Genomic DNA, 16,558 nt, shown 5'->3' on the forward strand with positions numbered 1-16,558 from the left:
TGCATAAAGAGTGCATTGTACATAATGGCTAATAAATATATGCCAAATTAATGAATGATGATGCAATGGATATACTGATGATGGTACATAACAGATGGCTCAGTGATTGGAGGGAGTATAATTTATTTCTTTTTTCTACTCTAGAAAGGAGTGTGGAGAGTTCTTGATCAAGAAATATAAAATTCCATGATATTTTCTTAATGAGTAGAATTTTGGATGAGGATTAAAAGAACAGAGAGAAGTTCTGAGAGTAACACTTGTATTTTTACTATCCTGACTGATAATTTAAACATTCAGATATTGGCTTCATCTGTTTCTTTTTAATGAAAGAAATCAAACATTACTCTTAAAGTTGAAGTTCCTTTTGACCCCTACTCCAGCCCTGTCCATATTCACTCATACTAGCAGGAGTGTGTGTATGTGTATAGTATCATAACTTCTTAGTCCAGAGGTCAACAAATATGTTCTGTAAAAAGCTATAAAATAAATGTTTTGGACTTTTCCAGCCACATACCATCTCTGTCACATAATCTTCCTTTCCCTTTTTTTCAATATAACTCTTTAAAAATGTAAAAAAATATTTAGTCCATGGGTTGTATGAAAACAAGCTGTGGATTATATTTGGTAGCAGATCATAATTTGTTGATTTCTACTATAATCCAATTTTATGTTTTCACATACATGTAGCATGAAAACTAATATAACATTTAGACCTCCTTTAATGCCTACTATCATAGAGCGTCTGTGCTGTTTGTGAGGACATGTCCATTGACAGCACCCATGACTTCAGACATCTTCCACATCTCTACTTGTTAACAACTTAGTTCACTCTATGCATAGAAATAATTAATTGGTGGCTTCAAGAAAAGGTTATCAAAACACCTTACTTCTAAGCTACAGAGTTGTTTATAAAGATATCAGGGCATATATTAAGATAGACCCGGAGAGTATAAAGGTCTTAAACAAATAACATCAAGAACCAGTTTAAACCTACTCCACATTTTTCTTTATACAGGAAAAGTTATATTACATTCTTTCATGATGCCAAAGGGCAAGTTATGTTTAGTTGGAAATATATTTAATCTACTGAGCATTAATATAGTAATTATAACTAAAATAATTTCTTACACTATTTCTGATAATGGAGCAGATAAATGAGAGACCTATTTATGATGTTTCCTTTCAATGCCTCAGAAATTAAAATCTCCACCTTCCTATTCATTGGGATCTGTTGGAGAAGCCATAAAATATCACTATTGTTGGAGAAGCCATAAAATATTGCTAACATGGCTGCCGTGGCTGATGCAAGGCAACACAAAATGGCTGACCCAAAATCTGCCCTCCGTCCTAGCAACAACGGTGACCAATCCCAGAAATCTGCCCTCCACCCTAGCAACAACGACCACCAATCCCAGCCCGACACATGTCCCTGCATGCTTCCCAGCCTATATAAGCCTGTGTACTTCCTGAATAAAGCAGAGCCTTCCATTTTCCCCTGAGGGTTGTCTCCTGAGTCGTGTGCTGTGTGCTCTGCATCTATGTGACTGACTCAGTACAGCCGCTTACCCCCAGCCATCAGCTAACCAGCCACCAGCGAGCCCACAGGGATCCCAGGGCTGAAGCATGCACTCATTTGAATCTCCATCCCTCTCTGCCTTGTGTACCCCATGGCCATCCTCAGCAACTGTACCATATTATGTGTTGTCAGAAAAGAGCCTTCTCTGCATGAGCCCATGTACAGTTTCCTCTCTATGCTGCTCCTATCTGACCTGGGCCTGTCTTTCAACTCCTTGCCTACTTTGCTGAGGCTCTTCCTGTTCAATGTCATGGGAATTTCTGCTGATGCTTGCATTGCCCAGATGTCCTTTATCCACGGATTCACAGACATGGAGTCTTCAGTACTTCTGATCATGCCATTTGATCACTTTGTAGGACTTCACAACCCCCTGAGGTATAGCTCCATTGTCACCAGCTCCAGAGTTGTACACATTGAGCTGTCATTTGCTATGAAGAACATTCTTCTAATGTGTCCCCTTTCTTCCTTCTTTCTTTCCTCCCTTCCTCCCCTCCTTCCTTCCTTCCATGGGCAGACACCAAGAATCAAATGGCAGGTGAGAATTCTGCCCCCTTTATTTTCTTTATTTTATTTTAAAATTACTTAGATTCTGTAATAAATGCCTATCATTACACTCCTACAGCCTTCACCAAGAAATCATGAAGCTGGCCTGCTCTTACAATAGGGTCCACTTTTGCTATGGTCTCTTTGTCACATTCTGCCTGATGTCAGACTGTGTGTTCATTGCTGTTTCCTATATATTCATCCTGAATGTATGGATATTGCACACCTTGCAGAATGGCTCAAAGCTCTTAACATCTGTGTGTCCCACATCTGTGCTATGTTTATTTTCTTGGTGCTCATCATTACCTTGGCTACCAGGTATCGCTCTGCCAATAATAATTCCCCTTTGGCTATGATTCCAATAGCTGATACATTCTTGCTGGTGCCACCTTTGGTGAATCCCCTTATATTTTGTACAAAAACTTAGCAGATTAGAATGAAGGTACTGGAAAAACTTGATCTGAAATCTAAATGGTGGGGAAAAAGTGGGAGTTACATCTTCTAATAAATTGTCTTGGGATCAGGACAGCATTTCTCCCAGAAAGGGTATGGTTCAATTTATTTCATTAAGTTATTATTAGTTAACCAATTAATTAATCAATTAATCCCTCTTGGGCATGTAGTATACACACTTTTTCTGCTTTTAAGAAAGAAGAGGACTACAATTCATAGAGAAGTTGGGAATTTTTTTGTGGCTATTTGGGAATTGATGGTGTGAATCTTCTAACATAAGAATAAAGAGTAAGAGTCCAGAGAGGCTTCAGAAGAGGAGACAGGAAAGAAGTCTTGAATAGTGACTGGGCGAACTCTGCAAGATTCTGGAACCATTTAACATTTCTGTATTTGTGTCCCTGGATCTGATTCCTCATTATGATTTATATTAACCCTTTAAAAGGTGTTTGAGCTTAAGTATGTTCTCTAGATTGCTACTCAAAGTGTGGATCACTGATCAATAGCATCAGCATCACCGGGAAAGTAGTTAGTGCTGCAGAATCTCATGCCCTGCTGCAAGCCTATTAAGGCAGAATCTGTATTTTAGCAAGATTTCCGGATAAGTGGTATGTACATTAATGCTTGAGAGAAACTTTTCTGTGAAAATGTGAAAGGGGAGGCTAGGGAGACTATATCTTTTGATGAAGTCAATTTTAGAGGATGGCAGTATGGGGTAAAGACAGTATAGGAGGATAGTGGCATTTAGTAGCAGTTATAGTAAAAGTAAAAGGTTGAGCTCTCAATGGCTGGAAACCCATATGCACCTCCAACATCATACATATGTCTCTCTCATCAACTATATCATGAGTTTCCAGAGGGCAAGAATTGTGTCTTATTCAATTTTAAGTTTCCTAACAATTAAGTGCCTTGTCTATAGTATGAGTTTGGTAGTTGTATATCAGTTTGAACTAAAAGAAAAGTCTAAGAGTAAAGTGTCTCTGCCCTCCGCCCCCCACACACACACTCATGCACACACAATTAATTAAATTTTGGGTAAAGGTCTGGAGAGCTTTGTCTAGTATTGGGGCTAACTCTGACACCTGGATTCTGAGAGTTATTCCTGGTCAAAATTCCAGCTCCCTGTATTACTGTTACATTGTACTTACAGCAGTAAATATTCTCCCTAATACTTTCATTCCCAAATGTCCTGTTGTAGGAAAAAGAATGTGATTTGCCAAGTGCATATTAATCAAGTTGAGGCGAGGAGATAGATTTGCAGAGAAAGAACAATGCCCCTGCTGGCCACATGCGGTAATTGCAGCCACTATACACCTCAAGATTCTGACGATTGCTACTAGATGTGGTGAGCCAGAAACAGGAGAAAGTAGTTGAAGCCCTGAGGCAAAGGGCAGGATTCCCTGCTCTTTCACTTAACTGAGTAATAAACACTTGGAGGTAGCTGGCATTGCTGGGTTTTCATTCTGTACCTGTCACTGATTTCTAAAGATCCAGTCAAAGGTGCTTTCAGCAGGCCCCAAGTTGCAATTTCCCTTGTCTAAAATGGGGTTTTGAGAATTCTAAAAGCCCTTCCAGCTTTAAAGTACTTACTTCATTCAGATGGAGAATACATTAAAAAGTTTGAATCCCAAACTCAAGCTTCAGACCCCCTGAACCCATCTGTGTCTTTCTTTCTTTCTTTCTTTCTTTCTTTCTTTCTTTCTTTCTTTCTTTCTTTCTTTCTTTCTTTCTTTCTTTCTTTCTTTCTTTCTTTCTTTCTTTCTTTCTTTCTTTCTTTCTTTCTTTCTTTCTTTCTTTCTTTCTTTCTTTCTTTCTTTCTTTCTTTCTTTCTTTCTTTTCTTTTCTTTCTTTTCTTTCTTTTCTTTCTTTCTTTCTTTGGATCTGCTTAAGAATAAAATTGTCTGAAGTCTGTCTGAAGTAAACTCAAGCTTCAGACCCCCTGAACCCATCTGTGTCTTCTTTCTTTCTTTCTTTCTTTCTTCCTTCCTTCCTTCCTTCCTTCCTTCCTTCCTTCCTTCCTTCCTTCCTTCCTTCCTTCCTTTATTCCTTTTTTTTCTCATCATTCCTTAATATCCTTCAAGCTCCGTTTCAATAGGAAGCAACATTTGGCACCCAACATGGGGCTCAAAGAAGAGGACTCCAAATCAATACTAAGGAACCAAGGGAAAGTCTCATTAGAGGCACGTGTGTCCAGCCAACAGAAGAGGACTTGAGTCATATTGGTAAAGAAGGAAGTTGACAAGAATTCACAAGTCTCCTGGCTCACAGAGAAGACAGAAACAACATGAGCACAGCAGGAAAAGTAATAAAATGCAAAGCGGCTGTGCTTTGGGACCTAAAGAAACCCTTTTCCATTGAGGAGGTGGAGGTCGCACCCCCCAAGGCCTATGAAGTTCGCATTAAGATGGTGGCCACAGGAATCTGTGGCTCAGATGACCATGTGGTTAATGGGCATTTTGTCGCAACACTCCCTGCAATATTAGGCCATGAGGGAGCCGGCATCGTGGAGAGCATTGGTGAGGGGGTGACTGCAGTCAAACCAGGTGATAAAGTCATACCACTGTGTGTTCCCCAGTGTGGGGAATGTATCATTTGTAAACACCCAGAAGCCAACAACTGTGTGAAAATGGGTCTGACCAACCCTCGGGGGACCATGCAGGATGGCACCACCAGGTTCACCTGCAAAGGGAAGCCCATTTACCACTTCGCCCACACCAGCACCTTCTCTGAGTACACAGTGGTGGATGAGATCTCAGTGGTCAAGATCGATGCAGCAGCACCACTGGAGAAAGTCTGCCTTGTCGGCTGTGCATTGTCTACTGGTTATGGGTCTGCAGTCAAAGTTGCCAAGGTCACCCCAGGCTCCACCTGTGCTGTGATTGGCCTTGGAGGAGTCGGATTGTCTGCTGTCATTGGCTGTAAGGCAGCTGGAGCAGCCAGGATCATTGGGGTGGATATCAACAAGGACAAATTTGCAAAGGCCAAAGAGCTGGGGGCCACTGAGTGCATCAACCCTCAGAACTTCCAGAAACCCATCCATGAGGTGCTGAAGGAAATGACTGGAGGTGGGGTGGACTTTTCATTTGAAGCTGTTGGTCAGATCGACACCATGCTTCAGGCACTGTCATGCTGTCATGAGGCATTTGGTGTAAGTGTCATAATAGGGGTACCTCCAAGTTCTGAAAACCTCTCGGTGAATCCTATGCTGCTATTGACTGGTCGCACCTGGAAAGGGGCACTTTTTGGTGGCTTTAAGAGTAAAGACTCTGTCCCAAAACTTGTGGCAGATATTATGGCCAAAAAGATTCCACTAGATCTATTAATAACCCATGCTTTACCTTTTGAAAAAATCAATGAAGGATTTGACCTGCTTCACCATGGAAAGAGCATCCGTACTGTACTCAAATTTTGAGACACTGTGACACCTTCACTTATACCGTCTTCTGACTGTTCCATGCCATCCTCATCCAGAACACCAGGGAAACAACAGCATTGACTTTTCCCTTACCAGATGCTATAAAAAAATATACATGGGAACATTCCATAAGAAGCAGAAATTTCTATGAATACTGTTTTCTTACTATCTATATAGAGTTCATTTTGTAGAACAATCAGTTTTTTCTGAAAATTGCCCAGAAACTTCTTTCCATTTGCTCATTCTACCCCAACACTATGGAAAATTTCACCTATTAATAATAACTTGCACTAATGATGCATTTCAATAAAGCTATGACTCAAAAAAAAAAAGTTTGAATACCATTATTGTTAATTTTATTATTAATACCAATTAATTACCATTTATTGACTATCTTCTATATTCGGAGGCTGTGATACAGGAACTTGATTTCATGCAATTCTCATTATACCTATTTTGCAAACATGGGGCCAGCAAATGCCACATTACACAAGCAATTAGTGGAGTGAGAGTTCAACCCAGGCCTGTTGACTAACCCTGGGTTTATGATCATTCCCCACCCTTGAAATGCATGGAAGGCTGGCACTGGCTGTGCCTGGGACAAGGAGGGGGCAGGACTTGGAAGAGTCGGGTTTCTCAGAGGCCTCATCACTGCGGATTCACGACGAAGATGTTTCTCTATCCGACTACTTCAAGAGTGTGGTGCGGCAGAGTCTTTGGATTAAGGCACATCTGAAAATGTTTTTCTGATTGGAACTAATTTTAGAGACTTGGGATATTCTTACATCCTTAGCCTCAGTTTTCTCATTTGTAAAATGGAGAGACTAATTCTGATTAGTTGAACAAGAGAATATATACCCTGCAGAAAGTCTTGATATAATGTGAGGATACAAATTTTGTGTTCTGGGTCTATATCCCAATATAAACATCATAGTGTGTTTTTGTTTACATATTGAGTGGATTCAACCTACCTCTTTTCATTTAAAATATATTTCTCTGTATACATCAGAGACCAAGGATGTTTCAGTATTAGAAATTCAACACGATGAAGCAGACAATTATATCATCGAATACTGAAAAGGCATTTGATAGGATACGGCAGGTAAACTTACTAAAAACTAAGTAAAATAGAACTTTAAATGAACATTTAAATATTATAAATTTTAACTAAAGATTTAGCAGCAAACTGTCATTTTAATAGGTGAGACATTAAAGCCATTTCTATTGAAATCATGTAAAATACTTGAATGTTTACTTTAACTATTATCTTTCATAACTGTTTTTGGAGGTTCTAGTAAATTACACAAGAAAATGAAATAATTTGAATGTATATTGGGAAAAAGGTACCAATCATCTATTTTTACTTATAAAGTATATTAAAAAACACTACTATAATGCATGTGTTATTCTGGTAAGATATATTGATGTATTAATGCAAGATAAAAATAAAAGGTTTACCTAGCAATTACATATGTCTAACTAGAAATGGGGAAATGCTATATTTATAATAGTAGCAAATGTCATTTATAAAATACACAGAAATAAATTTACCTAAAGCAAACAATTTTATTGAAATATATAAACAAGATGTTAATAAATGAAACATATACCATATATTCTCAATGGGAAAGCTTATTATAAATGAAAATTCTCTCACATTTATAAAAATAATTAATTCCCTCTAGAATTTCATAGCTTTTGTTTGTTCATTTTGTGACAGCAGAATCACTTTATACCACACATATAAAAAAAATCACACTTTGAAGCTGTGAGAATAGATCAGTGATATATATGTATATACTTGAATATACATATATACAGAAATACTTATAGAAACATGCATGTATACACACACACACATATATATAGATATATAAATACACAAACAGATTTTTGAAGCAAAGTTCATACATACATATATGTTTATAATAGACATGTGGAATTTCCTGTCAGTGAGATAAAGAAAATGTATTTCATAAATGATGTTGACACTAGTACCTATTCACTTTGATGAATATAAATTGTGTCCTCTAAAACAGGATATATATGTACATACATATAAATATGTATATGTGTACAAGTATTTGCACATATTTGTGTATATAAAGATGATAGAGTTCAGATAGAAGTAAGATGTAAAAGAAAAACTTACAACAATTTTGGAAGAAAAGCATAAGAGAATATATGTAGAACATAGGGGTCAAGGAGACTCTTTTATAAAGCAAGATATAGAAATGCAAAAATTATTATGGAAAATAAAGGTGGATTTGATTATATAAAACTATCCATATTTTCTTGACCAAAGGTTGAATAAATTAAGGCCAAAGACAAATACCAGGTCTGGAAAAGCATGAAACAAAGTTCTCCTGCTACATTATATTTAAAACATGTACTGTCCAATAGAAAAATGGACACACTGTATTTGAATAGACAATTAATGAGAGGAAACAAATAACAGGTAGACATGTAAAATAAACTCATTATTTGATGAATTCAAAATGAAGTAAAATTAGATCATTGCCAGTCATAAAACTGATGAAAAATTTTAAATAGTGGTAACAGTCAATGATTGCAGTGATGCAAGAAAAAGACCCTGTCCAACATAAGCATAGAAATAGTAATTGGCATAGTCATTTGGGAAAGGAATCTGCCAACACATATTGATATTTTAAAAATGTGTGATCTGTTAAAGCCAATAATGATGATCTGGGAATCGGTTTTATAGAAATAAAAGTTTAAGTACACATGGAGAACTGTATAAGAATGTTTATTTCAAAAAATAGTTGGATACATTTTAATTCATACATAGCATGGAATATTATGCAGGCGTTTGAATGAACTACATGATACTAGTTGGCTTGGAGGGATTTATTCCATAAGAAAAGCCAAATGTACAAAGGCATATAGAATGTTATGCAACTTTTGTGCTAAAAATAAGGCAAGTTTCTCACATATACTTGCATGAACATTAAGACAAATACATTGAGAAATTAATCATGTTTAAAACATAAAACTACACATATAATGTGTTAGTTCACTTTTGCTGTATACCAACAGCATTTATTGTGTCACTGAGTCATCAAGTTGACAGGGGACCTCTAGATACAGGCTGCTTTGGCCTGGGGGCTCTGCTTCAGGATTCTGGTCAGTTGGGATTGGAGCTAGGTTGTGGTTAAGGTAAAGATTTGTACCCTGTGTCTCATCTGGGGACCAGATTGAAGGAGCAGCACCTACTTGGGGAAAACACTTCTCATAGCTCAAGAGGTCAAGCTCCATTGCAAAACTCACACTTAAACCTCTGCTTTTATCACATTCACTTACATCCTGTTGACCAAAGCAAGTCACGTGTCCAAGCTGTCAAAGTGAAGGTACATTCTGTTCACTTTGACCCCCGTGATATGGATGCAGGCATAAAATATTATGACTAGGAAGTAAATGATTGAGACGAATAATTCCATCTACCACCTATATGCTTCCATTTACAGAGGACTTTACATTCACTAGTGTTCACAAAAAAAGTAGTGATAGCTATGTTTGGATGATATAATTTAAGGTGATTTCAGTTTATTATATATTTCTCTGAATTATTTTAAGTTTTAACACGAAATATGCATTAGTACTTTCAAAAATTATACTAACATTTTGAAAACTAAATAATGGATGAAAAATTTCACTCTTTTTCCTGGTCTGATCAGTGTGACACAGCGTGTACCTTGAATTGAGGATCCTAAGTGACTTTCTTGTGTCATATTCATCCAGCCTACTCCCTATGAGGACCAAACACTAATGGAAAATCTTCCAACCAGTTGAGTAGAATGTTTTTGTATTCTCTTTTCTCTGCTGTGTAGCTGCTTAACTTCTTCAGGCCATACAGTTGTGTGGGTGAAATTAACCAAAAGCAATAGCCACACAGTTGGACAGTTGTGACAAGACCTAACCTCTGATCCTTTCTATACCATTGGCATGTAGTGTGACAGTAGGTGGATCACTTCCATTCTCTGAGGCTTGTAAGCATTCACAGAAATACACATGTATACTTCTAGAGACATGCAGAACACTCCTGTACACATTTATGTGTATCTGAATGACCATTTCATGCATAGTGACCAGAGTTCTCAGTCATGGAAAACTTTGCATCAGGGAACCTTGGGACGCATCCTCCTCACTGAGCACAACCCACTTTCCTGGGCTGCAACCTCTTGAATATTCTTTCTCTAATTTCCTTCATCTTGACACTGTAGAGAATAGGGTTTATCAATGGAGGAAGCAGGAAGTGGACATAGGATAGAAGAGTATGGGCAGCTTGAGGGATTGGAAGCCTAAGACGGTCAACAATTGCCAGGAGGATCATGGGTACATAGAAGAGGAGAACAGCACAGAGGTGGACTGCACAAGTTTGACCAGCTTTCCAACGCTCCTCACTGGATCCCAAACCCTGTAACACCCTGCCAATCAGGCCATAAGATAAGAAAATAAGCAGAGGGTCCAATCCCATGACTGACAGAACCACAAAGAGACTGTAGATTGCACCCCAAGCTCCTGGGCAGGCCAGACGAGCCACATCTGGGTGCAAGCAATAAGAGTGGGTCAGGACCTGTGGGTGGCAGTAGGGCATGTGGGCTAGGAGGAATGGCAGGGGCAGGTGGAGACCCAGACATCGGAAAGCAATGGCCAGGCCAATCTTGATAACAACACCATTGCCAATGAGTGCTGGGTAGTGGAGAGGGAGGCAGATGGCCAGTGTCCGATCTAAGGCCATGGCAAGCAAGACAGAGGACTCCATGACAGAAAATACATGGACAAAGAACATCTGGAGGAGGCAGGCTGAGGCAGGGATAATGTGAGCATCAGCAAGGGCAAGGCCCAGCAAGGTAGGTGTCAATGCTGTGGCCAGGCCAATGTCAGACACACTGAGAAGGAAGAGGAAGACATACACTGGGTGGTGCAGGGTGGGCTCAAGGGCAATGATCCAGAGGATGGTACCATTGCCCAGGGCACAGAGAAAGTAGACAGTGATGAGGGGTATCGTCCACCAGGTGGGTATAGCTGATAGGCCTGGCATGCCCACCAGCAGGAAGGTGGGAGCCATTGAAGAGCTGATATTAGGGGCTGTCTGAATGGAAAGTGTTGACATCTAGCTTTGAATTCTGGGACCTGAAAACTGATTAGAATGATAGAATTAATCTTATGACACATTGCATGATACTTTCTAAAACAATCTGCTTCCATCCCACCCCTTGCATACACATACATCCCTTCCATTTGCACACAGGCATACATACACTCTCATATCTAGGCCATAGTCAGCTCTCGCTTTGGAGGACTTTCTGTAACTGTCCCCAAAAACTCTGTTTCTCTCCCTAAATCATTTTTCCATTTACCTTCTCCCTGCCTTTCACTGTAGCTGTCTCCTAATTTAATTCTCACCTTTAAAAACAAATACCTGAGGAGGGAGTTGATCCTCCTATATCTACTTTTTCTCTTCCTGCTAAATTTAGTCAAATAACTTCTGTGCTACCCTAAAGCATTCATATTTCAGCACCCTTTAACTGTTTACATTAAGGTCATCAATTCCCTCTCCATTGCTAAATCAAAGGTTCACTTGCTTTTCCTAAGCTTGATTGATTTCTCAAGGAACTTTGGCTATTATGAATCTACTCTCCTTATCTTTTTAATTCTATGTCTCAGAATTCATCCCCTTTGTTCACCTTCCTGCCTCCTATACAGTTTATACATTGGGTTTTTCAGGGATCTCTTTTTAGCACTCTTCCTTCTCCTCAGTTTTTCTATCTATACTCACGGGATCAATTAAACGCTATAAACTGATGAATCTCCAATATATCCTACAGACCATTATTCATTTCAATCTGGCAATCTCCTCTTGGGCAAATTGTATCTTAAATTCAAATAATCCAAAGTAGATGTTAATGTCTTAAGAGATGGATTTGAAAACGTTCTCCATATTACTCAACCTGAAGATGGAGTTGCGGAAATCAACAATAACAATAATGATTAAAACAATGAAACACATCTTGATTCCCTAAGTCAGTTGGTGGCATCACTACTCAACACTTTCCCAAAGTAAAAGCCTCAAGTTAGCCTCACTTCCTGTATAACTGAAGTTATTATTTGTAATTTCGATAAGAAGGATTGCCTGCCAAGACAAACTCTGGGATCTGTCCTGTAAACACCTGTTGAAGAACGCTTTGAAAACTATTGCTTTTTTAATTCTTTGCTTTGTATATATGTTATACTATGCAATAAAAAAGTTTAAAAAAAAGCTAAGAAAAGAAAGATTGGGCATGTATTAAAGCCATATCTTCTTCCCTAAATCAAATGCTTAAAATAGTTGAAACTGAAATTTCAGACAAAATCAACATGAAAATTGGAATGGGGTAAAAAGTGAAATAAAAATATGCTAAGCAATGTCTTTAGGAGAAGATATGGAGTCAACTTAACTGGAAATATTTATTAGAAAATTCCAAAAGCATGTATATGTGCTAAAAATATAAATTTAACATCTTAAATGAAATGTAATAACTTTCAAACTAAAAAAGGAAAATGAATGAAACAAGAATTTAATCCAACAGATGACATTAAAACATGAATACATAGAAAGATATTTTCAGTTCTGGCATGAGAAAGTTAATAAATTGCTTCTCCAAAATGCAACTATAAAACTGGGCTAAGGTGCATGGGTAGTTCAGTGGTCAGAATGCCAGCGTTTCATGAAGGAGACTCGGGTCCGATTACCGGACCATACACCACCACCACCACCCCCTCAAAAAAAAAAACTGGGCCAAGCTGTCAATAACATCTTTTTTTTTCTGTATAGCTGTATGGTGGGGTCGCAGTTCATTGTTTTTCTATGTGAGTATCCTGTTATTACAAAACCATTTGTTGAATTTTTGTTTGTTTTTCTTGTTTGCTTTTTTGGGGGGAAGTGCATTGACAAGAAATCGAACCTGGGTCTCTCTCATGGCGGTAAGAATTCTACCACTGAACTGCTATAGCACCCCCAACATCCTTTTTTTTTTTTTTAACTCTGGAAACCCATCTAAGGAATATTCATTAAAGCCTATCAAGTAAAACTGCTGAACTTTGGGAAATAGCAAGTAAGTCCTGGGGCTGCTTTCACCACTACCACTGTCTCTGCGTGCAGGTCTGACAGCACAGAGCAGGCAGGGAAAACCAAAAGCTTTGCTGCAGCTTCCTGAGGTTGCTTTCTTGGTTTGGAGCATTGCCAGTAATGGAACAGAAGGGCCAATCGGTAACACCCCCTCTGGCGGTAGTCCTATTTAGGGCAAACAAGAGATCATCAGACTACCAGGAGATTTAACAAGGGATTGTGACTGAAAGAAAGTGAAACTAGATTGTAAATATATATTTTTCTTCATTTTTCTCTAAATTTCTCTAAATGACATAGGTCATTTAAACAGTTATTTATGACACTATTTTGGGGTCAATATCCAAATGGAAATAAAATGTATGGTGATAATAGCACAAAGGAGAGGAAAAGGACATATATTAGAGAATACTTTCTATATTTCACTGGAATTAAGTTAATATTGTTCTGAAGTAGATTATCATAAGTTAATGAGTATATGTGCATATTTGCAATCCTTAAGCAATAGCTAATAAAATATCTTAAAGACAGTAAATATAAATCAAGAGAGGAATTAAAATGCTTGGTGAAAAACATTTATTTAACAGAAATGAAGGTAATAAAGGAGAAACAGAAGAACAAAAAAGATGTGGCTTTTTAATAGAAAACAAACAGCAAACTGACAGATGAGATTCCAACCAACCATATCAATAATTACATTACAGTTCCCAAAAAGCATAGATTATCATACAAGAAAATTACTACATTCTGTATACATGATAGATATGTTAGGTTCAAAGACATAAATAGTTTGAAAATAAAAAGATGGAAAAAGTTATATCACACAAACAATAGCCATAAGAGAGCAGGCGTGGGGGGTGCAAGGATAGTTCAGTGGTAGAATTCTAGCCTTGTCATGTGGGAGACCGGGGTTTGATTCCTGGTCCATGCACTTCCTAACATACAAACAGAAATTCAACAAATAGTGCTGCAATAAGGGATACTCAAATGGAAAAAGAATGAAATGACCCAGCCATACAGTATTCAAAAAAAAAAAAACAGAAAAAAACAGAGAGAGTGCTGGAGTGGCTATTCTCCACCAAACAAAATAGACTTCAAGACATTATGAAACAAAGTAGGACAATACACAATGACAAATAGTAAAAACATCAGGAAAATATAAAAATTACTAATATATATACAAATAGAAATAGATACCCAAAATACATAAAGCAAAACCGACAAAATTGATAACAGAATAAATAATACAACAACAGTTTAGGATTTCAGATCACACTCTCAACGACTGATAAAAATCAGCAAGGAAATAGAAGACTTGAATACCTGTATGAATCAAAATGACATTTATAAAACATTCCATCCATGAGCAGAATACATATTCTTTTCAAGCCCCCATGGAAAATTCTGCATGATAAACCATAGACTGGTCACAAAATAAGTCTCAATAAAGTTATGAAGTATTTAAATCATAAAAAAGTTTCTGATGCTAACAAAATTAAATTAGAGATGCACGACAGCAAGAAATCTGCATTTTAAACAGCATACTCCTAAATAAACAATGATTGTAAGAAATTCATGACATAATATATTAATAATAGGGAAAACTATGTGTGTGGGAGGGAATTGGGGAACTATGTGTGCAATTTTCTAAAACTTCTCTAAAATAAATAACCAATAAGTCAAAGAAAAAATAGTAAGATACATTAAAAACCATTTTAAACCATATGACTATGAAAACATAGTATATAAAAATTTATAATATGCAGCTGGAGTCGTGCTTCGGAGGAATCTTATGGCTTGATTCACCTAAATCAGAAATGAAGAAAGGTGTCAAATCAATAACCTAATCTTCTACCTTATGCAGTTACAAAACAAAGATCAATCAAAACCCAAAGTAAGTTCAAGTAAATGAGTAAAGATAAAAATAATAATAAAATAAACTGTAAAGCAAAAGAGGGAATCAATGAAACAAAAGTTTGTTCTTTGAAAAGATCAACAAAATTGACAAACCACGTGACATTCAACTGAGTGTAATGTTCAAAGGTGACTTTGGCCTTAACCCTAATATTGAATTTTTTCATGGAAAAATGTATTCATGTATCAAATGGGGGTCAATTATTCAGCAAGTTACTTTCCTTTTCTCAAAATTTTCTCCTGTATCCAACTCTTTTGCTCATCAGCAGTGCTGTGGTCTTAGCTGTGGTCTTCAGTTTCATTATTCCAATTGTTTTCCCTGCCATGGATTTTTCAACTCTCCCTCTACCTAAATCCTATGGTACTATTTCTAATTTGCAATTTGATAATGTGGCTGTGGTGGCTTGGCTTAAAACCCTTTCAGTGACTTTCCACTGCTTTAAAATAAAGGCCACACCCTTCACCATGGACACCCCTTCACCATCTGGCCCCTTTTACCGCATAACTTATTTCTGTTCTATTTCCATCCAAGCACCTTGGCCGTCCCGATCTACTGATTGTTAGATGCATCATAGGCTTTTACACTTTTCAAGAACACATTTTGTAAATGTAATTAATTTCCTTCTCCCTTTCTCTATCAGCATACCACAATGTATCATCAAGTCTCAACTCAGACATTGCTTCCTTGCGTCCCTTGAATCATTCATCGTCTATCACCTTTCTCCAAACATAAGTCCTGTGTGGGCTATTCACTGCCTCCTAGCACACTGCAGCACATCCTCTAATATAGTTCCCATCATCCTCAAGGATAAATATTTCTTTCCAAAGAACTCTGCCTTCTTCCTCAATGGACTGTGAACTCCTCAAAGAAAGAGTCTGTATTTTATTCATTGTTGTGATCCCATTTCCTTTATGGGTTTATATTAAGCCTTGAATAAATGTACTTTATATGTACAAATACAAATGTACTTGAATAAATGTATATAGGTATGTGCTTATGTGGAAAGGCACGTGGAAACAAAAGCATCTGTGCATGCATGTATTTTCTTACATATATGTGTGCATCTCCACTAAGCCTAAGTGGGAAATGTTCCTACCCAAACTACTTGCCACCTCACACAATTATATCTTATAAATATAAAAGTTCAATCATTTTTCTACCAGCAAATATTCATAGGCAATGAGTAACCCCTTTCCCTGCACACATATGCATGTGCACACGCACATATTCATCAATTTCAAAACATCATATAAATATGATGCACATATTCTTGTACCTATATGGCCATAAGAAATGCAGAGGATCATAAATATCTCTTTTATAATCACATTTCACATGTATGCACAGAGCAACGGGAATCTCTTACATGCTCAATTACTTTCATAAGAGTCATACATCCACATGTTTATAACCATATGATAGAGTCACACCAATTATACATCCTCTCACAGACATGTTCATACACATTCATGCATCCATAAAGTGACTTGTTCAGAGAGAGAGAGGCTTCTTTCAGAAGCACATTCATTCATA

General features: G+C 37.5%; 1 protein-coding gene and 2 pseudogenes across 1 annotated transcript; 2 read left to right on the forward strand and 1 right to left on the reverse strand.

Annotated features, from left to right (window-relative positions):
* Nucleotides 1-1,667: 1,667 nt before the first annotated feature.
* LOC143645146 (olfactory receptor 51A7-like) lies at nucleotides 1,668-2,546 on the forward strand (annotated as a pseudogene).
* A 2,254-nt stretch (nucleotides 2,547-4,800) lies between these two features.
* Nucleotides 4,801-6,316, forward strand: LOC143644586 (alcohol dehydrogenase S chain pseudogene; annotated as a pseudogene).
* Nucleotides 6,317-10,146: 3,830 nt separating this feature from the next.
* Nucleotides 10,147-11,118, reverse strand: OR51S1 (olfactory receptor family 51 subfamily S member 1). Its single transcript, XM_077112137.1, has one exon. It carries the CDS (start codon nucleotides 11,116-11,118, stop codon nucleotides 10,147-10,149), a length of 972 nt encoding a protein of 323 aa, XP_076968252.1.
* Between the last annotated feature and the right edge of the window lie 5,440 nt (nucleotides 11,119-16,558).

This window comes from Tamandua tetradactyla, chromosome 8 (assembly GCF_023851605.1).
Source record: "Tamandua tetradactyla isolate mTamTet1 chromosome 8, mTamTet1.pri, whole genome shotgun sequence".
NCBI lineage: Eukaryota > Metazoa > Chordata > Mammalia > Pilosa > Myrmecophagidae > Tamandua > Tamandua tetradactyla.